The following is a 24793-nucleotide window of genomic DNA, read 5'->3' as shown; positions in this document are numbered from 1 at the left end:
AGAGGAGAGGAGAGGAGAGGAGAGGAGAGGAGAGGAGAGGAGAGGAGAGGAGCTGAAAAAAACAAAGGAATTAAAAAAAATTGGAGAACTGTTAGAAACAAGTAGTAGTATTAAAAAAGAATATCAGTAAAGATATCAAAAAAGAAAACAGACATGGAAAAACAAGGATAGTCTTCTAAAACATTTCTGAATTCAAAAATAGGTTCTAGTTTTGAACTGATAAGTTGAAGAGAGCAGATTCTGATTCAGATGGCAGGAATATACTGAACTTTTGTATAGTAGAATACAGATAATGAATATCCAACATACCTTGAATAGAATAGAGCTGGAAGGGACCTTGGAGGTCTTCTAGTCCAGCCCCCTGCTCAAGCAGGAGAACTATACCATTTCAGACAAGTGACTGCCTAGTCTCTTCTTAAAAAATCACTGGAGGTGATCACTATCCTTAAATCACTCTCTTTAAGAGAAGGAATCTTCAATAATGTCCTATCAATGCTTCATGTTCTTCAAAAATGTGTAATTGTTAAAGGGATTTGAGACTAAAGTTGATTCATCAAAAATATATTTAGAATGTACAGGATTTTTTGTTGGAGGTACAAAAATTTGAGAATTGATTGATTCCTATGATAGTGATCTGGAGAATATTTGGTATTTTTTTAAACAATATTTTAACATATATAAGTAGATTAATGGGAAAAATCTTAAACATTAAATGATAATATATTGAATATATTGAATTATATATCAAAGTTTTGGCACCTGATTATCAGAAAGAATGACCGCTCATACATGGGGGATGGCTAAACAAATATACTGAGAAATTGAAAAACAATATTATTCAAGATGTTAAGGAATACCATTTGGAAATGTATAACTTATCTATCATGGAAAAAGGAATATTCTCCACAAATCAAAGAATGAAGCAACATGTACTATTTTGGCAGAATTTTTGATATTTTACAATAATATCTTATTTTCAATTATAACATTATGTGATATTTGTTAGTAAACCAGTCACTATTGATGTTTAATATATGAAGTGGATTTTTATTTACCATGTTTCCCTGAAAATAAGACCTGGTCTTATATTTTTTTGGCCCTCAAAAGAGGCACTGGGTCTTATTTTCGAGGGATCTCTTATTATTTTCACATAAGGGAGGTGGAAAGCGCAGGGGCCAGCGGGAGTGGGAGAGCTACTACCTCTGGCCCCACCCTCTCCATCCCATATGCCAAGCCCTTGGAGCACCCCAGTCTCTGGCCACCTTGTCTGCTGGCCTTGCTACTGTTGGGACACTTCTCGGCCACAGTGCGTGCCTTGCGGGGTCTCTTTGCTCTCCTGGACAGGCTGCTCTGCTGGGCTGCTTCTGCCTGGTGTGGGGTGATTCAGCCCAGATCTTCCATACGACCTTTGGAGCAACCCCTCTGCCGCCAGCCTGCCAGGGTCCCTTTGGCAGCGGCCTCTAGTGGAACCGCGCTGCCCACACGTCCGCCTTTGAGCTGCTGAACACCAGCCTGCACACTTACTCAGTGCTGCAGGCACAGGGCTATGTGCTGAGCCTGGTGCTCTTCAGGCCCTGGCGGGCACTGCAACTCTCATCCTGGCTATGCTAGGCAGACACAGGGCTGCCCCTAGCCACTTTTGGCCTCTATCTCACCTGCGGCTGGTCTGCCGCCAGCTCACCTTCCACCCAGCCCAGCCCAGCTAGTGCTGCCATGAGGTGAGGTGAGGCAGGTGGAACTTCCTCCGCCTGCCAGACACCTGCTAAAGCCGCGCAGGGTAAAGGCCGAATAAAGTTGAAAAATACCAAAAAGAAGTTCTTCACTGATTGTAGGAAGGCATTAGGAACCCTTAGGAAAATAGAAATCCCAAAACACGTACTCATGAAAACTATATGCAGAACAGCAGGACATAGTTCCAGCAAAATATGGCAAAAGAGCTGATTCCAAGTCAGCAAAGGAATGAGACAAAGCTATTTGTTCTTTTTATTTAATTATTTATTAAATCCATATGCTAAATTAAGAGAGGCTGAATAATGTTTTTTTAATTAAAGGAAGAAACATCAATAATCTGTATTAAGCTGATGACACTATTCTGATAGTTGAAAATGCTCTCCAAGCTGCAATAATGAAAGCGAGAAGCACAGTGGAAAAAAATAGAACTATCGTATTTTAGACATATTATCCATAGATATAAGTGCCTTGAGAAATCTATAATGCTGAGGATGGTAGAAAGAAAGAAAAGGATTATCAGCAACAAGGTGGATGGACTCAATCAGTAATGAGCACACCATCAGGGGACCTGAAGGGTGAGCCTGGGGATAGATCATCCTCAAGCTGGTCTATTTATCTATTTATCTGGCTTTTTAAGAGTTGGTACAAATTTGACAGCACATAATCAATAATAAATCATGTATACTATGTGTTTGTGATGCCTAGCAGTGTTTCTTGAAATCTTTTTTTTTTTACTTTTGCAAAAGAAATTCTTCAATTAAAATAGTCACTTTACTGAAAATGTACTTACCAGATTTTAGTACTGCATGGATTTAGCATATAGAGGTCCATATTTTCTATTAATATTGCTGATGTACTCTATTACAAATGAGAACATAATTAATTAGCAGAAACTGTAACGTAGCTTTTTGGCTGTTTGGTAGAATATTTGTATTATTACATATATGCATGTGCACAAACTCAGATACAATTAATGGCAGAATTACAAAAGGGTGCACAATTTTACTTTTTTATTTCAAAATCAAATCATGTCTGCAATTTGTTTAAAATGGCATATATAGGATTTGTTTTGGCTTGTATTATCACTGCTTAATAAAACTGATGCTGTTCTCTACTTCTGATAAATGACAGGCTGATTTATTCTACAAGCAGCAGTGAAAACCTCTTACAATACTGATGGGAATCATTGGGGATTTGCCAGAAACATAAATAATCGTTTTAGATCTTTTTAATAATCTTTTAAAATTGATTTTATTACATGTTTTATCCAGTTTTAGACTATACTCATTGTATTTTTAGTGTCAGGTCATTATGATTCAGTTTTCTGAAGATAGATTTTTTTTTATATACTGCCTGTAAAACTAGGCAGACCTTGGTCGCCCATTGATTGCATCATTGATTGTGATGTATTGCTATGTCCTCTTGTGATGGCTCTGTCTAGTTTTGTTTTATTTGGATGTTTGATTTATGTGTGGCCTTTGGCTGTAATAATAATAAATTGAGAAATTGAGAAATACTGATGGGAAATGAAACTTATTTGTACCATAGAATATTTCAAATTTGATTGCAGCTAAATATATTTATTAGAAACAAATGAACCCACATTCAGCAGTTTTCTAAAAAGATAAACTATAGCATTGTTAGGTGTTGCTATTACCTTTGCTTCTGGGTTAGCTGCCAGTATTTTGGCACCACATTCAACTGAAGCATAATTATTTCTATTTTTTTGGACTTTTTTTGTAAGATGTTGACCTCCATTGGAAGAAGGATGCATTGATTGACCTGCATACCAGACAAAATGTACCAGAGAATTAATAAGAAACATTTTAAATCTTTATCACCAAGCTCTGAAGCAACTCATAAAAATAACTAACATTCTTTGGTACTAATAAGTTATCAATAGTAATTTCCATATCATATTATCAGCTACCTGTAATTATTCTGAAGTCTCTTTTATTTTAACTACATGTTAATACCATATTAGTTTCAATAGGTATAACGTGAAATGATGGTACTATATAAAAGGATTTATAAAATCTCCATTTATTTAAATGAATATACAGCCTAAGGCAGACATGTCAAACTCGCAACGTCACGCAACATATCGGGACATTTTTGCCATTGCCGGCAATGGGGTGGGCGCGGCTTCTGCGTGACGTGTCCGGCCCACAGGCCGGCAGTTTGACACCCCTGGCCTAAGGTATTGCAATAAAGGTCAGTCATGAAATATGAGTAATAGGGTATCCTACTAGAAGTTTACAAAACATTGAAAACGGGGGATAAAAGCTATTCCCAGATCATCTGTTTTCTACTAGTATAATATTCATGTTTTTTGTGGACACATTTTTTTCTTTAAAAGTAAGTATACCACAATTCATTACTTTGTAGAAGTCTGTTTTTAAGAAACATATATGCTGCTCTTACATTTTATTGTACAAAATTTATTTATTCTTTTACTCAAAAATGATGGTACGTAAATTTTTCTAAAATAAATCAATAATTTTCAAGCGGAAGAGGGTAACATCAGAATCTGAACAAGTTACTGATACCTATTATTTATTTGAATGTCTTCTCTTTATCCATGCCATTCCACAGAGTTATCAGGCCAGATTACGTCCTAATTACCACTTAGTTTTCCCAGCAGAACCTTACACTTCTTGCCATTTATTGGAAAATACTCAATCTTCAAGTGTCTCAAGAACCTTTTGAACTTTGACCCTAACTTCTGATTCTGCTAGCAAACTTTCCCAGCTGTGTCATCTATAAATCTGCTGAGTATCTTTTCCATGTCCTCATTCAAGGATACAAAAACTCTGATCAATAGACATATTAAAGAAAAGTTAATTAAACTGTAATGAATCCTAATAACTGTTATGTAACAAATATAAGTCCTATTTATAATGAAATTATTCAAATTCTTGTACTTTTTTCTCCTACTCATGAATCTACTCTTTTCTGGGCAGAAGATATCCATGTATCTCTTGTAGTAATGTGCTATTCTTGTTTCAGGTTTTTTGCCTCTGAATTTGCCTCTGTCTGAGAATTGCCTTTCACAGTCAGCATCCAAGTACCACTGATATTCAATGGGGTGGGGTCAAGTACACTGCATGATAGAAACATGAACAGAGTGAAGGACAACAGTAAAGGAAGAGACAGTCCTATTAGTAATGAAGAACTGTTGAAATTGCTTCAAGATCATCAGAGACACCTAAAGCACAATGGGAATCAAGCAGGAGAAAGTAATCAGTTGTAATTAAAGACAAGAGAGAACTTACAATGAATGAAAACAAAATTCTACAGGTAGCCTTCATTGACAGTAATTGGGACTGGAAACTGTTGCTAAGCAGCATGGTTATAAATTACATCACTTGACTATACCTATTTATGACAGTTCCAGTTGCTATTGTTAGGCAAATCCCACATGATCACAGCATTCCATGATCACATGTTCACCATTTGTGATCTCCTGCCGGCTTCCACACTTATTTTGCTTGTCAGAAGCTGGCAGGGAAGCTCGTATATAGTGATCGTGTGTCTATGGGATGCTGCAATAAAAGTGAGACAGCTGGAGAGTACCCAGATTGTGATCACCACCGAATGCGTCAATGGCCACAATTATAAGTATCCATTGTAAGCATCCCTTATTCTGCACTGTTGTAACTTTGAATGGTTGCTGAACAAGTGTGTGTTAAGTGAGGACTACCAGTATTAGTAAGGAGCTGTTTAATTTTGGAATTTTTTTTGTGTGTGTGTCTGTGTTTCAAATACATATTTGAAATAGACACCTAACATTAGAACCATCATTAAAAAGGCCCAACAAAGAATGTTCTTCTTGTATCAATTCAGGAAGTTCAGACTGCCCTAGGACCTGTTGATACAGTTCTGCAGAGGAATTATTGAGTCTGTCATTTGTACTTCTATAACTGTCTGGTTTGGTACAACAATCAAACCAAACAGGTATAGACTTCAACAGATAGTTAGAACTGAAGAAAGAACAAATGCAAACAGCCTGCCTTCCATAGAAGATCTGTATATTGCATCGGTTAGGAGGAGGGTTGAGAAAATATCTACAGACATCTTACATCCTAGACATAAACTGTTTCAACTCCTGCCTTCAGGACACCGCTATAGGGTATTGTATGCCAAAACAACTAGATATAGAGACAGTTTTTTTCCTCGTGTCATCACTCAGCTAAATACCTAATTTCCACACTACTGTCTTATGTCTAAGTATAAATGAATTTACAAATGAATTATATTCTGTTACCCATTGCCCAATCATAAAATAATTTTACAGTGTTTGAATATTTAGATGTTTCGGCATGCAGTTGTGACAGAGTCATGTGAAAAAGAAAGTACACCCTCTTTGAGTTCTACGATTTTACATATCAAGACATAGTAAAAATCATCTGGTTCTTAGCAGTTCTTAAAAGTAGGTAACTACAACCTCAGATCAACAATAACACATGACATATTATACCATATCATCATTTATTTTACAAAAAGAAAGCCAAAATGGAGAAGGTATATGTAAAAAACTAAGTACTTCAATAGCTTGTAGAACCATCTTTAGCACAAATAACTTGAAGTAATTGTTTTCTGCGTGACTTTATCAGTCTCTCACATAACTGTGGAGGAATTCTGGCATACTCTTCTCTACAACATTGCTCCAGTTCATTGAGGTTTGTGGGCATTTGTTTGACGTCCTGCCACAGCATTTCAATTGGATTGAGGTCTGGACTATAAATGTCAGTCAAGCTTTAATTTTGGGATAATGGCCTCATACTAGTCTCTAGAATACTTTGCTATACAAGGCATTTGACAAAATAGACAACAACCTACATCTTGCTAAGCTAGAAAAATGTGGAATAGACAGCATCACCATCAGATGGATTTGTAACTGGCTGACAAGCTGTACTTAACGAGTCATCCTTAATGGTACTACATATACATGGACGGACGTAAGCAGTAGGGTACCACAAGGTTCCATCTTAGGCCCAATATTCCTCAATATTTTCATAAATGATTTAGATGAGGGAATAGAAGGAGAACTCATCAAATTTGCAATGGCACTAAACTGGTAGGAATAGCCAATACCCCAGAAGACAAGCTCAGGATCCAAAAAGATGTTGACAGACTTGAGCAATGGGCCCTATCCAACAAAATGAAATTTACACTTAGGCAGGAAAAACCAAAGGTACAAGTACAGATTAGGAGAAACCTGGCTCAAAAATAGTAACTGCGAGAGGGACCTTGGAGTCCTACTGGACTTAAATATGAGCTAACAATGTGTGGCAGCCACCAAAAAAGCTAATACAATCCTGGTGTCAAGCTTAAAGCACGCTTTGCTGGTGTGACAATTATTGCTTCTCAGCTTCCCAACAAACTTGCAGAAAGGGAGGGGGAATGGAATGCAGGCTACAAAGATAAAGGCAGTCCGAGAGAATGAAGGAAGATTAACCAGGTGTCGGGCTGACTCAGAGATACTTTCTCATAACAATATAATTGCACCTAATTAGGCAATGTGACCTATCCAGGATTGGGGAGGGGGAATTCTATACTTTTACTATAGGGGTTTGGGTTGGAGTTAGCCAGAGCTGGTTTTGCTTTCATATGTGCCAAAATGATGTACTCAATAAAGTTTTACATTAAGAGATCGGAACATCTCGAAGGTGTTTGCTTGGTTGGGTTTGTCAGTCGGAACCTTGACACCTTGGTTGTATAAACAGAGGGATAGAATCAAAATCACATGAAGTATTAGTACCATTTTATAAAATCTTAGTAAGACCACACCTGGAATACTGCATCCAGTTTTAATCACATTACAAAAAAACATGTTGAGACTTTGGAAAAAGTGCAGAGAAGAGCAAATAAGATAATTAAAGGCCTGGAGACTAAAACATATCAAGAATGGCTGCAGATTTTGGGTATGGCTAGTTTAGAGAAAAGAAGGACTAGGGGTGACATGATAGCAGTGTTCCAGTTTGAGGGGCTGCCACTAAGAAGAGGGGGTCAACTTATTTTCCAAAGCATCAGAGGGTAGGACAAGAAACAATGGATGGGAACTAATGAAGGAGAGAAGCAACCTGGAATTAAGGAGAAACTTCCCAACAGCGAGAACAATTAATCAGTGGAACAGCTTCGGAAGTTGTGGGTACTTCCTCATTAGAGGTTTTTAAGAAGAGACTGGACAGCTACTTGTCTGAAATGGTATAGGATCTCCTGCTTGAGCAGGAGTTGGACTAGAAGTACTCCAAGGTCTCTCCTAGCTCTATTCTGAATTTGAATATACAATGGAGCTCATGGTCGACTCAATGGCTGCAAAACAGGGCCAAATCATCACACCTTCAGCACTGTGCTTGACAGTTGGTATGAAATGTTTGTGCTGATATGCTATATTTGGCTTTTGCCAAACATGACACTGCATTACGGCCAAACATCTCTTTGGTCTCTTCTGTCCAAAGGACAGTGTTCCAGAAGTCTTGTGAATTGTTCAGATGCAACCTAAGCTGTGCTGCCATATTCTTTATATAGAGAAGAGGATTTCTCCTGGCAACCCTTCCAAACAAACCATACTTTTTTCTAATGGTACTGTTATGAACTTTAACAATTAACATACTAATTGAGGCCTGTAAAGTCTGAGAAATAACTCTTGGATTTTTTGCAATTTCTCATGGTCTGATTTTGGGATTAATTTGCTGGGACATCTACTCCTGGGAAAGACTGGCAGCTATCTTGAATGTTTTCCACTTGGGAATAATCTTCCTCACTGTAGAATGATGGATTCTCCATTCTTTGGAAATAGCCTTATAACCCTTCCCAGATTGAGGGGCAGCAACAATTGCTTCTCTAAGATCATTGTTGATGTATTTATTCTTTGCTACGTAGCCTCTTCATACCTATGAAAGCAGTAAGAGTTTACTTAGTTTTTCACACATGGCTTCTCTATTTTGGCTTTCTTTTAGTAAAATAAATGATATGGTGTAATGTCATGCATTGTTGTTCATCTGAGGTTATATTTACCTACTTAAAAGAACTACTAAGGGCCATATGATTTTTACTATGTCTTCACACGTAAAACCACAGAACTCAAAGAGGGTGTACTTTCTCTTTCACATGACTTTATAAGCAGACTTGCATCATTAAAGTTAAGGCCACTTTTTATGGAAATGTTGTGGACTGCTGTTAACAATGCTTTGGTTCCTTTGGAAAATCTGTATAATGCATCTCAGAATAAAAAAAAGACTGGACATTGATGATATTGAATAAAATTAGAGCATGTTTTTTTAAAGGAAACTAAAAAAATTCACTACAAAATGAATCTTAACCATTTTATTTTAACAGGAGAATTCTGTTCAAAGTTTGTTTAAAAACAATTAAACTCACTCTTTTCTTTTTCTACTTGCATAACCTGCTTCTTCCATTCATCAAATGTGGGAATATCTCCTGGGTCCTTTGGAGTTATTACAGAAGTAGGCTCAATTTCTCCTGCTTTTCTCTGAACAAGGCAGCAAAATAGTAAAAAATAAGGTTTATTGATATTAACAAAAGATCAAGATTATGTAGACAATGTGATGGGTATCCAAATGATCAGTTTATACTGAACTGATCATTTAAAATATAGGCTATCATTAATAGACCTAACAATTAATTGGCAAGGCTCCTGCTCTGCAGATCTTCTCGTTGTATTTGGAGCAATTATTTGAAAATAACTCATTTTAACAAAATAGACTATTAAATAAATTTCTGTCCTATACCAACAAATATTTTATCAACTCATTATCATAAATGAATCCAGGAACAAAGCCACAATAAAAAACACAGCATACCCAGTTTGAAAAAACTTTTTATGTTATTCATGCAATACCACTGCTTAAAGTGTCAATTTCTGGCTGAGAACCCTAATGAAGCAAAGCACCAGAGGCATTAACTAATATTAATTTTATTAGGCAATAGCAAACCGGTACAATAGAATTAAAGCTAGCTCTGAGAAAAAGGCGGGAAGCAGTTAATTAAAAGAATGAAACTTTCCCTCCCTTCTCTGACAGTTCAGGTCACATTATCCAATCCATTATCTCTGCTCACACTGGCTGAGACAATTTCTATGTCTATTAGTTCTCAGCAGGGAGACTCACTTAGCACTTCAAACACAAAACAAGTAGTCCCAACAAATCTGGATCTTGGGGAAGAAATCTTGGCAAGGAAATGCGACTGAAGTATCCTGTAACACGAATGGTTGTCTGTGACAACAGGCCACTCTCAAACTCTTCCTATTTATGTTCCAGCCAGGGAAGGGCTGGCTAACGTCTCCTTTTCCCTGAGAGCTGGCCCATTGCCTTCCGTTGCTCTCCTCTCCTCTCTACACATACACACATCTCTACGCATACACACGTGTTCCTCCTCCTCACTCAGCTCAAGCCCTGAAAACAGCTGCCTCTCCGCCTGAGCGTGGGTAGATGGTCCCAGTCCTGCATCTGGTTCTGAGTCTTCTTGCTCATTGGAGCCTTCCAAAGGCTCCGATGTAAACCCAGGCTCCCCCTCCACCTCCTTCTCATCTGACTCGGCTGCTAGTTCTGGTGGCAACCAATGGACCACAACATTATCCCTCACCACAGGACCCTTCCCCTGGGTCGGGCAGTCCGGGTACAGCCACGAAGGAAACTGATCGTGGAATGCCTGCACCAAAGCAGGAGCATGCACAGTGGCCACGTCCTCCATGTGAACTCCTCTGGTCCATAGCCCTTCCACTTGACCAGGTACTGGAACTGGCTTTTCAGCCAACGTGAATCTCGGATGCTGGCGACCTCGTACTTGAGAGAACTGTCTCCATCACACGGTTCAGGTGGGGGACATTCTGGTCAGGGGAGCAGACAGGCTGCTTGTTGTGGAATCAGGAGGGACCAGTGAAAGACCGGATGTACTGTTAGCGAGCATGGCAATGTCAGGTGATATGTGACCGGGTTAATGACAGCTTCAATGGGAAAAGGGCCTAGGTAGTGGTGATCCAATTTCTTGACAGGATGGTCCGATGGAAGGTGCCTGGTTGAAAGTCATACTCGATCTCCCACAGCCAAAGCAGGCGTATCACACCTTTTTATAATCCACCTTGGCTTTATCCAGTTGCCGTTGAACCAACTGATGGACAGCCTGTAACTTGGCAAGATAGTCATTAGCTGCGGGAACTGGCAAGTCAAGTTGCATGAGGGGAAAAAGCCGAGGATGATACCCAACATTGGCCAGGAAAGGTGTCATCTGCATGGAGGTGTGTTGGGAGTTGTTGAAAGTAAACTCGGCTACTGCAAGATAGTCTACCCATTTGTCCTTAATGGCCACCTTAATGGCCAGTATCTCCTTCTCCCAGATGGTGTAATTGCGCTAGGTTGGATTAAGTTTCCGTGAGTAATACGAACAAGGGAAGAGGGTACCACCGGGCTCATGAGCCTGGAGTAGCACTGCTCTGATGGCAATATTGGACATATCTGCTTCCACAAATGGGTGGTGTGGGTCAGGGTGTTTCAGGATGGGTTCCTGCATAATGGCTTGCTTCAAGGACTAGAAAGCTTGTTGCTCTGGGGTGCTCCATTGAAATGGTGTCTTTTTCTGAAGGAGCTGAGTGAGGGGCGCGTCAGGGAAGCAAAGCCGAGGATGAATGTCCTATAGTACTTGGCAAACACAAGAAGTTGCTGGACATCCTTGACTCGACGTGCGGGTTTCCAACTATGCATGGATTCGACCTTGTTCAGTTCCATAGCAATGCCCTCAGGAGAAATGCAATGTCTTGGGAAGTCAATGGTTGATTGATAAAATTGGCATTTCTCTAGTTTGGCATACAATTGATACTCCCAGAGCTGTTGCTAGACCAGGCATAGGTGCTGATGATGACTCTCCCACAAGGGGGAGTATATCAGAATGTCATCCAGAAAGATCATGACAAACTGATCCAACAGGTCCCGGAATATATCATTCATGAAATGCTGGAAATCAGCGGGGGCATTGGTCAGCCCAAACGGCATGACTATATACTCAAAGTGGCTATACCGGGTACTCAACACTATCGTCCATTCATCACCGGGCGGGACTGTAACTAGATTGTAGGCTCCCCTCAGGTCCAGTTTGGTAAAGACTTTGGCCTCCCAGAGCTATCCCAGAAGTTCAGAAATGAGGGGCAGAGGGTATGTGTTGCGCATGGTAATGGCGTTCAATTTGTGATAGTCACAACAGAGCCTCAATTTCCCTGACTTCTTTTTCATGAACAGCACCGTCCTGGCCACCAGCAAAGACAAGGACCGGATAAAGCCCCAAGCCAGATTTTTGTCCAGGAAATCCCACACGCAGCCAACTCAGGGTCAGCCATGGAGTACAAATGCCCCACTGGGAGAGACACATCAGGGACCAAGTCTATGGGACAGTCATATGGCCAGTGTGGGAGCAATTGATCCACCTCTTTCTCACTGAAGACACCCGTGTAGTCCGCCAGTTCAGATGGCAGGGAAACTCCTGGGGGACTCAGAACCTGGCCTGCGTAGACTTGGCGGGTGTGATCCACTCATTGTAAACATTGACCAAGTTCTAGGACTAGTAAATCTGAAGATCGTGTGTCCAGAGCCACGCCAAGCCCAAGACCACAAGGAAATGGAGGTCGAAGGTGTTATAAAATTGAGAGCCTATGGCCATACACAACGGCTGCATGACAACATTAATTGGCACAGACAGAAGACACCGCCCATCAATAGTCTCCACTAATAGAGGTGGGCCACCAGGCATTGAGGAACAGCCTATATGGCCACAAACACAGTGTCCATAAAGATAGTGGTTGCCCCGGAATCAACCAAGGCGTGTACCAGGATCCCCTGTGATCTACCGGGTAGGATCAGATGTGCCTCCAGGATCAAGTGCTGTGGGGTCAGAATGAAGTGTCTGATGGGTGTTGATCTGTGTTGGTGGAGGCTCGGGGCATTTCCCGACAGATTATTCTGTCTTAATGGGGCAGACCTGGTAGACGACACCCTTGTCGCTTCCTGGGGCAAGAGGCGGCCATGTGCCCAGGTTCCCCACAGTATAAACATAAACCCCCCAAACGCCATCTATTCCTCTCCATCACTGATAGGTGGGGCCTGATGGCACCTAATTCCATTGGTTCTTCCCACGTAGCTGGGTTCTCGCGCATGACTGGGGCCACCCGGGTCTCCAGGGAGGCACAGCAATTCCGCCGCTGCAGCCAAGATCAATCCATAAGCAGAGAAGAACCAACACATTGAGGGTTGGGGGAACATTGACATGGACCAGATCAGTGGTGGCAAACCTATGGCACGTGTGCCACAGGCAGCACGCAGAGCCGTCCCTGTGGGCACGCACGCCATTTCTGGGCTCCTCCCCCTCCCCCTCTCCACGCATGCGCAGTCTGGGAACAGCTGCAAGAGCTGGGCAGGGTGAGGGAACGTATAAAAGGAGCAGTTTTGGCGGGAGAGTGTGAAATCAGAGCCGCCATCTCCCTTCCGCAGTGCAGCCCCATCGGCGTGAGTGGAGACAGCCCCGGGACAGCCTGAAAGGAGCCCTCACCTGGTGCGGGTCCTGTCTACAGGGTGGCTCTGATGGGGGTGGCGGCTGCTGCTCTGAGCCCCTTGACTTGTCAACCACACAGAGAAGCAGGAGGCAGCGGCGTGATCCCTGCATCACCAAGCCCGGCCAGCCGCAGATCTGGAAGCAAAACTGTGCCGACCATCCTCGCGCTGGTGGGGGCAGTGGCGGGGGAAGGTGAGCTGTGGCAGACGCTATCCCCTCCCCGCCCAGAGGTGCACGCGGGACAATGTGTGGCAGCAGCAGCAAAGGGTGCCTGCATGCCAGATCCTGCCTTCTCTTGCCGCCGCCAGCACAAGGATGGTCAGCAGAGCTTCGCTTGTGGATCTGCTGCCTGACACTGTCGGGCCCCACACACAGAAGCCAGCGAGCGTATGGGGGCCGACGGTGTCTGTCAGCAGCCACAGCATGCTGGCTGTCCTGCATAATGGCAGACTGGCCACAGAGCCCCATTGGCGCGGGTGGAAATCACTCTGGGATAGCTGGAAGAAAGCCTTTGCCCGGCCTGGGCACATCCACTCGATGGATCTGATGGGGGTGGCTTCTGCTGCTGCTCTGACTGGTCAGCCTTGCAGGGAAGCAGAAGGGGCAGCTGGTGCGTGAATCTGCTGCCTTGTTGGGCTGCTAGTGAGCAACTGAGGCGGCTCCAGACCCCCGGCTGCCCCTCCACCTCCTCCTGCTTCCCTGCTGACTGTTCAGAGCAGCAGCATGAGCCACGCCCATGAGATCCGTCGAGTGGATGCGCCCAGGCCAGGCAAGGGCTTCCTCCCCCGGTATTTAGCCGTTCTTCATTTTGGAGAGAATAATGCCTAATCAAGTGTTGGTATTATTCAACGAGGAGGACTCGTTTCCGTGTACTCGACCCAAACGTGGAGCTGGATCTAAAAACCCACCTCCCCCCCTTTATCGTTCGGGGGTCCACGGCTACGTCGTTTTTCTAATTACCCGACGACGTTGGACGGAGAACAAGGGGCCGCTGCAGATGAAGGAGCTGCCAGCACCAGGCAGAAGAGGGGGGCCCTGAGGCGGGGGGGTGAATCTCACTCCCTGGGCTGCGAAGCGTAGAGCAATTGGGGGGTGGGGTGCAGACAACACACGGGCAAGAGAATTGAGAATGAGAAAGACGCGGGCGGAAACGGCTCCGGGACACTTGCCTCGGGGCTCTGCTCTTCTGCCTGGCTGCTAGAAAAAAAATTCTCGGGAACAAAGTTTTTTTTTATTATGGTTGTGACCACCGAGGCCACGCCCACCCAGTCGGCCACGCCCACCCGGCACGCAGCAATATATAAATGGGTTTTGGGTTGCGGTTTGGGCACTTGGTCTCTAAAAGGTTCGCCACCACTGGACCAGATCGTCCAATAGCTCTTCCGACAAGCCATCCTGGAAAGTGTCCATAGGGCAGTTTCGTTCCAGGCCGAATCTTGGCTAAGCAGCTGAAACTTGCTGATGTATTCCTGTAATGGGTGTTGCCCCTGCTTCAGGGCTTTCAGACGGCTAGTAGCAATCTGCGTCTTGATTGCGTCCTCATACATGAGTGGTCACAAAACCCCTAAAAATCATTCAACAATGGATTAGGCCAGACAAACAGAAGGCTGATCATAAACCCCACTTTATCCCAGTCAGTGGAGAAGTCCTCGGCTGTCAGGTTGATGAAGATCTGGCATTGTCCCCAAAATGCTGGAAACATGGCTTCATTGCCATCAAATTTATCTGGTACCACTACTGGGCATTTCCGACAGGGTTATGGAGCAGCGTGAGCTTGAAGCTGAGCAATCTGTACTGACAGCAATACCACCTCTTGGTAGAGCTGGGCATTCTCTACACATACCTGTTCTCTACACATATCCAAGTTAGTAGGGGGAGTGTCGCAGACAATCTGTTTTCTGACCCAGCGTTCACGAGTTAATGATCAACTCATGAATAAAAAAATCCCTTTTATTAAACAAAGCAGGAACAAGGCAGGAACAAACTTTGTTCACATGAGAACGGCAGATAACCAGTCTTTAAATGCTTAACCAAGCAGTAGCAGTCCCTGCTCACACCAGCTGACACAATTTCAATGTCTATTAGTTCCCAGCAGGGAGACTCAATTAGCACTTCAAACACAAAACAAGTAGTCCCAACAAAATTGGATCTTGGCAAAGAAATTGCACTGGTTGAAGTATTCTGTAACTCGAATGGTTTTCTGAGACAACAGGCCATTCCCAAACTTGTTGTCAAGCCCCGCAGAGCCAGGCCCAGAGCAGCCAGACGCAGAGCCAGCCGCCGCCCAAAGACGAAGCCGAGCCAGCTGCCGAACGGGGCAGATGGAAGGCAGGGATGCCCCCCTCCCCCGACACTCCCACATTACCTGCTTCTAGCTGGCCGCGGAGCTCCACCGGCAGCCGGGGGGGAAAGCCTTACGTCAGCCACAGCAGCTGAGCGTCGGGAAAGCCTCCGGTCGCTGCAGAAAGCCTCCGGAGGCCTCCAGGAGGTGAGAGGAGGCTGCTGATGTCCTGGCAAACCTACGGAGGACCGGAGGGGACAGCCAAGGGCATGGACAACAAGGAAAGCCTGGCGAGCCAGCGGGAGGCCCTGGACTGTAGCGGCTGGACGGAGGGCCAGCAAGGTATGACCGGGCCGAGGGAAGGATGGAAATGGACCTGGGGGTTTTACGCACTCCGGGCGGATGCTGGTTTGCTGCTGGGGGTGGGACGGTGGGGCGGGGCACGGTTATGTAAAGAACTGGGAGCAGACCACTCCCAGTGCTGACTTTTCGTTTGCTGGGAATAAACCTTGCTAAGCACCTGTACCCGCGTTCCTGGACTTTGTTTCATTGGACGACGACAGACGGAGGTGACAGTAAGTCAGCACTCACATTCTTTTGCTCCTTGGCCCTTACCCTTGCTTTTTGAGGGAATGGCGGAGGGCAAACAGAAGGCTCCCCCAGAGACAGATAAAGTAGCTCCGGTTGGAGCAACGGGCCCTGCACCTGCCTCAGAGTCTCAGGAGACGCAGCCGGTTGTCAGGCCAAAGGCGACACAGCCTACGGTTCCTCTGGTTGAGCCCCAGGAGACCGCAGCTCCTGGAACTATGGGAGAGTGGTGGCGTAGTCCTGCGCTGGCCAATCTGGGTGCAGGACAGGCACGTACACCGAGCGCCAGGCCCTCCCTCATGGAATGGAGGGAGAGATGTGTGACAGGGGACGATGAGGAGGAGTGGAGTTACTCCACAGCCCCTGGCCAATATACGATGGATGTGTTACGGGACCGGTTCGGAGAGGCTGGGTATCAAGGAGCTTCTTCGTGGCATAGCCGTGCGAGTACACGGGAGACTGCCTCATGGCAACGGGTAGACATACCATCAAGACATCCTGTCAGCCCGGTTCTGGTTGAGCAGTCCGAGGCTACGATTGCCGTCAGCTCTGAGTGCTCCCGCGGCCGGAGGGCCTGTGCCCGGTGCACCATCCACGCAATCCCAAGCCGCGTGGCCAGGTGGGTCAGGGAGTGATTCATGGGGAGTGCCAGGACCACAGGGGACAGCACCTGGAGCCCAGAGGTTGCCGACCCCGACTGACACCGTCCGGGGCGTGGGTCAGCCCACGGCCCCGTGGGCTCCAGGGATGCCATGGGGTCCACCGCCCATACCTATATCGTTTGACGGGAACCCAGACCGGCTGGCCATGTTCTAAAACCACGTGATCAGTCACTTGGACCGATATGCCCACCTCTACCCGTCCTAATGGGCGATGGTGGTGGCAGTTACGGCTGGACTACAGGGGGAAGCCGCAGCATGGGCTGCCGACCTCTATAGTGACCACGCCCGGGAGTTAGCCGACGCAGGCCTGTTCCTGGAGGCCCTGTACTCTTGGTTTGAGGACGCATCACGGCTCCAATAGGCTGAGGCAGAGGTCCTGTTGCTGAAACAACGAGGCAGTTGGCAAGCCGGCTGTGTTCTTCTTGGCCGGAATGGTTATTGGTCCACCATTTCTGGGCAGGTCTTGACCGAGAGCTACGTCAGGCCTGTGTCTTTAGGGGTGTGCCAAACCGGCTTCGGGAGTGGTTTAGGGTGGCGGTGGACCTGGACACGGGGTTGAGGGAGTTGCATAAAGGAGGGGAGGACACAAGTAGGCCCCGACGGCCATTGGAGAGGCCACGAGAGGGTGGACGGGGCCTCCCGGCTGGCCCATTAAGGCCTCCCGGGCCTCCCGCTGGGGCCTCGTTTCGCTGCTTCTGATGTAACCAACCAGGCCATCGGGCAGCGGACTGTCCAGCCCCTAGTCCACGGAGCCCCGCAGCAACCGGAAGAGCCGCTCCAAGTCCAAAAACGACCCCCGAGAAACTGAGAGCAGCGAAACAGCCCGCAACCCCGGCAGCCCAGCTGGTGCTCCCAGTGGAGGAGGCCACAGCGGTGGCAAGATACCAACTAGCCGCCGCTGATAGTGAGGACGAAGCAGCCAACGACCCTATGGTGAGTGAGCCCGTAAGCCCCTTTGTCCTTCCTATCACCCTGACGAGTCCAATGTTCACCTGCTTCTAGCCGGCCGCGGAGCTCCACCGGCAGCCGGGGAGGAAGCCTGACGTCAGCCACAGCAGCTGAGCGTCGGGAAAGCCTCCAGTCGCTGCAGAAAGCCTCCGGAGGCCTCCAGGAGGTGAGAGGAGGCTGCTGACGTCCTGGCGAACCTACGGAAGACTGGAGGGGACAGCCGAGAAGGTGGACAACAAGGAAAGCCTGGCGAGCCGGCGGGAGGCCCTGGACTGTAGCGGCTGGACGGAGGGCCAGCAAGGTGTGACCGGGCCGAGGGAAGGACGGAAATGGACCTGGGGGTTTTATGCGCTCCGGGCGGATGCTGGTTTGCTGCTGGGGGTGGGACGGTGGAGCGGGGCACTGGGAGCAGACCACTCCCAGTGCTGACTTTTCGTTTGCTGGGAATAAACCTTGCTAAGCACCTTGTACCCGCGTTCCTGGACCTTGTTTCATTGGACGATGACGGACGGAGGTGACACTTGTCCTATTTATGTTCCAGCCAAGGAGGAGCTGGCTAATGTCTCCTTCTTTTCCCTGAGAGATGGCCCATTGCCTTCCACTGCTCTCCTCTCCTCTCTATGCATATGCTCATCTGGGATGGGCCCCATCTGTTCCTCCTCCTCACTCAGGCCCCCAAAATAGCTGCCTCTCTGCCTGACCGTGGACAGAGGGCCCCGGCTCTGCATCTGGCTCTGACTCTTCTTGATCACTGGAGCCTTCCAAAAGCTCCAATGTTAACCCAGATTCTCCCTCCTCCTCCTCCTCCTTATGTGAGCTAGCAGCCAACAGACCACAACAATCTGCTTTTATGTACTGGGCTTTTACCCATCTAAATTCTGACATCGGGTAACCCTCCCATTAGATTAAGAACTCCAATTTCCCTTTGTGGATTCTGGAATCAAGGATTCGCTTAACTTCATACAGTATTTCCCCTTCTACTACTATTGGGGTGGGGCCGCCGTCCCTACTGGTCTCAGTGTTGATTCCTTGTATGCCTTCAGTACGCTGCAATGGAATACTGGGTGCCCTTTACCCAACAACCTTGGTAGTTTTAGCTCTACTGTCACGAAGTTAATGACTTTCACTGTGGGGAAGGGACCTATGTACTTCAGCCCTAACTTCTTGCAACTTTGTCTCACCTTAAGATATTTTGTAGACATGTTGTCACCACCCATATTATTAAGGGGGACTCTTTTCTCTTCCTTTTATTTCATTACTCTGGGTTTTGCCATCCTCCTGAAGGGGAGGGGGGAAACACACTGCGGGCTGTCTCTCTGTTTCTTTCTGTCCTACAATGTATCCCTTCCACTGTTTCTGCATATCTACTCTTTGAACTGTCTCTCCCTTGATGTTATCTTGGGAGGAGAAAGGAATGAGCCTCCGGCCATCTGGCTTATTTCCCATTTCGGAAGAGAAGGTGTGAAGACCCAACAACATTGCTGTGAGCCTGGGAAAGACCTGTTGTTATCAGCTCTTTTCCCACAACACCTGAAGATTGGCCCATTCAAACTGGCCAGATGAACTATTGGGGTGGGGTTTGCTTGGGACTCTTTTAACCTATTTATCTGAGCGGGAAACCCTCAGATCCTGCCTATCATGCCTGCTAACAGCTTCTCCTAATAAAAGTTCCTTTTGGAAGAAACTGTTTCCTGCTTTCTTAGGATGAAGGTTTGAAGTGGGCCCTGACACATGTACTTTATCCCTTACATGGAACGTCTTCTGGGGAGCTTCTTTCTTATCTGCCTGTTTTTTCTGGTTTTCAGCTGCCTTAGCTAAAGCCTTCTTCACATTGCTTCAGACCCACTGGAATGAATTCACCCAATCACTTAAGGAGGGAGGCTCCTGTGGGCACTCTGGTACTGGCACGAATTCCACCTGTTGCTAACTTAAAAAGAGTGAAAGGAGTACTGCTGTGCCACCTCTGCAAATGTCAACAATTCTGCCCAGTTTGTTTGCTGGTACTTGACATAGCAGCGCAGGTACTGCTCCACTATGGCATTAGCTCGTCTTGCAGATCCAGTTGTAGTCGGATGAAAAGCAGAACTGTGCCCCCGGCTGGGAGAACCCAATCATCCTCACAAACTCCCTCCAGAACCTAGCAGTAAACTGGCCCCCACGATCTGAAATGATACATTTAAGTGCCCCATGCAGTCAGTAGATGTGTTGCAAAAACATCTTCGCTAGTTTTTGGGCTGAGGGGAGGCCAGTACAGGCGATGAAGTGGACCTGTTTGGAAAACAGGTCTATCACAGCCCAAATCACGGTGCTCCCCCCACTCTCAGGTAGCTCCACTATAAAGTCCATGGCTATCTCTTCCCAGAGTCTGGCTGGGTCAGCCGCTTGCTGCAGCAGCCCCGGACTCTTTCCTGGTAGTCTTTTGCTGGCCGCACAAACAGTACAGTTCCCCACATAGTTCTCAATGTCTTTCTTCATCTTTGGCCACCAGAACTGATGATTTGCAAGATGCAGTGTCTTCAGGAACCCAAAGTGGCCTGCCTGCTTAGCATTATGGCTACACTGCAAGACTTGTAGCCGCAGGTGGTCTGGGACATACAATATATTAATTATGAAGTCTTTAGTTAGCTAAAGTATCCCACTTTTAAACTACAGCTATTTAAATGGATTGGATAATGCTCAGTAAATTCATGTAGTTCAAATTCTTGATAACATTTTTCCAAACACAGAGAGCAGTACTTAGAAACAAATCCTTTTTTTTTAAACAGCAAAGGTCTCTGCAGACTAATTTTGGTATGGAAATAACCCAAGAAAGCAGGGTTCATTGGAGTAGTTTTAGTGGAGGAGGAAAAGTTTAGTTACCTCTGCTCTTATGTTACCCGAAGCATTCAAAGCAGACTTCGGAGCTGTTTTTTGCTCACTTGCAGAAATTTTGGGATCAAATTCCGATTTTGTCAACTTCCCTTTCCTTTGTGAAGAAATATTTTCTGTATGCTGACCTATAAGGCTATAAAATATGTAAACATTCAAAACAAAGATTTTCAGCTACGTTTGTCATTAAAACTTTAATACATTATAATAAATTATTATATGAATATATGAGTACATAAAATAGAATTGCCACTAAGGTCTCATCATTACAAAAATCATTTCAATACTCACCCCTCTGGGGAAGTAACAAGCGACGAAGGCTCACTCTGAGAATCAGCTTCAAGTGCTCCATTTATATCACAGTCAGATTCTGACTGTTCAACTTCAGTAGTGCTAACTATAAGGATATCAGCACTAGAATTTTCTATTGTACTGAAGGGAGATGGACACAAACCAAAGATTTAGAATGCAATTCAGAGATGAAAAAACAAGATTACACTATAAATATATCAAACCCAATGTTTTGTGAAAAAAATTAATACTTGTCTTGCTTTTAAGATCTACATTTCAATTCAAATCCAAGATTTGAATGATGTCTAAATAACATTAACAAAAAATATAAGCAAACTTGTATGTTTTCTAAATTCAGGTACTTGAAGAACTGGATGTGGTAGAAAAGAAGCAGCATGAAATGAGGAAGCTAAACAAACGTTGGGAATTTTTCGTTGAAATAAATTTGCTTGAAGTAATTTCCAAGTCAAACTTATCAATCAACATCTTAGATGATTTCACTGTCATACGAAGTGATTCCAATACTAACTGTTCAGTATAAAGCTAAGCCGGACTAATATCACACTCGGATGTGGATTCAGACATACTTTGATATGGGTATGACTTTTTATACTGAAGAAATATGGGGAAGTCAAAAGTATTGATATTAAATGGAATGGAGCAGGAAATGGTTCAGGGTCTATCGAATGGTCTGTGGATTATTTTACTTTATTACCAAATTTTAATTTAAAAATTAAAATGAATCTGCTTCAGAACCATATGTTTTTGTGGAGTTCCAGGGAAGGCGAAGTAGATGAAGGAACCAAAGGAACAGTTTACCACTGAGTAGTATATCGGCTCCAACTCTTTTTAATATTTACACCAACGATCAGCCTCTCCCTGAAGGTACTAACAACTATATGTATACCGACAATTGAGCAATGGCCATACAAGGAAAAACATTTGAAGAGGTTGAACAACATTTAACTGAAGTCCTGGTAGAACTGGATTGATTGTTGAAATCCAACAAAAACTCAGGTCCGTGCTTCCCTGAAAATAAGACCCAGTCTTTTTTTTTCCTCCAAAAGAGGTGCCAGGTCTTATTTTCAGGAGGTGTCTTTTCCACTCACCTCGCCGTGGCGGCATCGACAGCCCTGCCCAGCCAACCCACTTCTTCTGTGGCCGAAGAAGCAGCTTCATTCTGCAGCTGAGAATGGAGCTCCGACTTGCATTTTGCAGTTAGAGGTCTTTCCAGAAGGCCTCTGCAGCCAAGAACCGAGCTATGGATTGAATCTATAGCTTGGTTCTCGGCTGCAGAGGCCTTCTGAAAAGGCCTCTGACTGTGAAATGCAGGCTGGGAGATGCCGCAAAAGAAGTGGGCCGGTGAGGAGAGGCAGGTGTTGATTCATGGGAGATCTGGTAAGTGGGTGTGGGGCGCATGGGGCAGCTCCACCACCTTACCCCGCCCTAGTTTGATTTTTAGGCATGCGCCTCACCCCAAAACTAGGCCTTATTTTGGGGTAAGGCTTAGTTTTGGGGAAACATGGTATGTGCCTTCCATCTTCACAATAAGCAGGCTGATAGAAAGCTGCATATTATATGGAAAGGGACATTACTGGAGCATTGCCTCAGGCGTAACTATTTAGGGGTCACTCTAGATAGGGCCCTAACATACCAGTACTAAACTGAAGGTCAGTGGACAAAATAACATCCTCAGGAAATTAATAAGCTCTACTTGGGGTGCCAAACCATGGATCCTTAAGACAACCACTACTCGAAAGGTGAATCCGCCTCCCAGTCTGGTACAAATCAGCATATACTGGCAAAGTAGATGTTGTTTTGAATGAAGCTAGCAGAATTATTACCTGATGCCTTAAACCTAGCCCTCTAGGTAAGATCTACCACTTAGCCACATTGCCCCACCTGCTGTTCACAGATAAGCAGCAGCATAGAGAGAGAGGTTTAAATCATCTACCGTGTTTCCCTGAAAATAAGACCTACCCCAAAAATAAGCCCTAGCTTGATTTTTGGGGGTGGGCCTAATATAAACCCTACCCCCAAAATAAGCCCTAGTTAGGACGGGGTGGGGGGTGGAGCTACCTCAAGCGCCCCATGTCCGCTTACCATTGCAGCCAGGCCTCCCATGCCCTGACACCTGCCTCGCCAGCCCACTTCTGCGGCTGCTTGCAGCTGTTTGCACATGTGTGTCGCCCCAGGCCTCCATTTCGCTGTCAGAGGCCTTCAGGAAATGCTTCTGCAGCTAAGAATGGAGCTCCGGATTGATGCGCGCAGTGCCCCCTGAGTGTTCAAAGGCACTGTTACACTTAATTTAGGCTCAACAGTGAGACACTGGTGAAGCGGGCACAGCAGCGCCTGCATTTTCTGCGTCACATGAGAAAAGCATATCTTCCTTCCCCTGTCCTGACCACTTTCTACAATGTAAATAACAAATAGTAAATAACAAAATGAGAAAACAGAAATATTTACCTGGACTGAGAGTCTGGTGAGATCTCAGAAATAGGTAGGCTGAACATATTTTCAGGAATATTAGTTATGATGAAAGAAGCTTCATTTGAATTAATTGAAGATTGTTCCTGAATTTCAGATTTCTTTAAGTCCCCTTTTTCCATGTTCTGTTCAAAAAAGCACAACAGATTTTAACATGAATTTTAGCAACTTCAGAACTAACATTTTATTACTCAGAACAAAGAAACATATGTTAAATGTTTTAGTAATACAGAATAAACTAACTGCACAAAAGATTTTAAAGAGGGAGGGAACAAAAAAAGCTAATAGCTAAAAGCTAATCTTGAAGCTATTAATAAAGTTATTTATTTAATTTATTTATTTAGCATATGGCATTCAATTTATGTCCCAACTTTCTACCAAAGGAAACTAACTAAATATTCCAGGTGCTAATTCAGGATGCTTTTCTGCTTCAAACTGGACTGTAATTAGCCCAGCAAATTTAAATATTTAGTCTGTTCAGGTAGTCAATTTTTTTCTAATGTATATGTTTTTTAATACAAGCACCCATTAAATCCTTTTGTTTTCTGATAGTATCTTTTGTGGGGGTTTTTACAATTGTTTCATTATGGCAATTGTATGTTGTTACTGATCCTGGAAATAAAGTTAGCATATATATAACAGTAGCATACCCACTAGATTTATGTGCACATTAGGGTTTTTATAATAGATTCACATATCGTGTTTCCCCGAAAATAAGACCCAGTCATATATGTTTTCTGAGGTTTTCGCGGGTCTTTGTATGTAGGTCTTTGGTTATTCGGGTTTTCTCCCGCATAAAATTGGAAGTGTCTTGGCGACGTGTCGACGAAGTCCCATTCGTCATCTTCAGGCTGGTGTCTTCAGCTTCGTGCTTCTAGGAGTAATGTGTGATCGCAGCTGTTTCTTCCTTTTAACTGCCAGTGGGGTTTGAACTGATTGGGTGGGAGCTTGGCTGTGTTCTGATTGGGTGGAGGTGTGTTTTAATTGGTTAAGGAGCTTGGCTGTGCTCTGATTGGATGGGGGGTTGGCTGTGCTCTCATTGGATGGGGGAGTGTTCTGTTTGGGTGGGGGCTTTGTTGTGCTCAGGTTAGTTTGAGTTGCAGGGGGATTTGAGATGGTGAGCTTCGTTGCTGTTGTTTGGCTTCGTGTTCGTGGTCGTGCCACATCTTTATGGTAGGTGTCAGTTTGCTTCATGTATGGATTGGAGGGGTTTAAAGTGGCTAATGATGCAGCTGTGGACTGGCTTCTAGTTTGTGGTCGTGCCTCATCATCTGTGTGGGTTTGGGTTTGCTTTTTGCGTGGATGTGTGGTGGTGACATCCTGTGTGGTTTTCGTGAGTGTGGGTCTGGTGTCATTCTTTGTGTTAGGGACTCGT

General features: G+C 44.9%; 1 protein-coding gene across 1 annotated transcript in view; it reads right to left on the bottom strand.

Annotated features, from left to right (window-relative positions):
- The window catches only part of SUCO (SUN domain containing ossification factor), a 178808-nt gene that overhangs the window by 116065 nt on the left and 37950 nt on the right, over positions 1-24793 (bottom strand). Inside the window, exons 4-9 of the mRNA XM_029284770.1 lie at positions 23398-23543; positions 20932-21072; positions 20632-20776; positions 9118-9229; positions 3389-3513; positions 2522-2589 (exon numbers count right to left, since the gene is read on the bottom strand). Of these exons, the coding sequence (XP_029140603.1) occupies positions 2522-2589; positions 3389-3513; positions 9118-9229; positions 20632-20776; positions 20932-21072; positions 23398-23543 (737 nt within the window). The remainder of the gene's footprint in view (positions 1-2521; positions 2590-3388; positions 3514-9117; positions 9230-20631; positions 20777-20931; positions 21073-23397; positions 23544-24793) is intronic.

The sequence above is a fragment of the Protobothrops mucrosquamatus genome, unplaced genomic scaffold, assembly GCF_001527695.2.
Source record: "Protobothrops mucrosquamatus isolate PMUCROS unplaced genomic scaffold, P.Mucros_1.0 scaffold926, whole genome shotgun sequence".
NCBI classification, from domain to species: domain Eukaryota; kingdom Metazoa; phylum Chordata; class Lepidosauria; order Squamata; family Viperidae; genus Protobothrops; species Protobothrops mucrosquamatus.
Note: the sequence above shows the minus strand (reverse complement) of the source record. Positions and strands in the feature narration are given on the sequence as shown.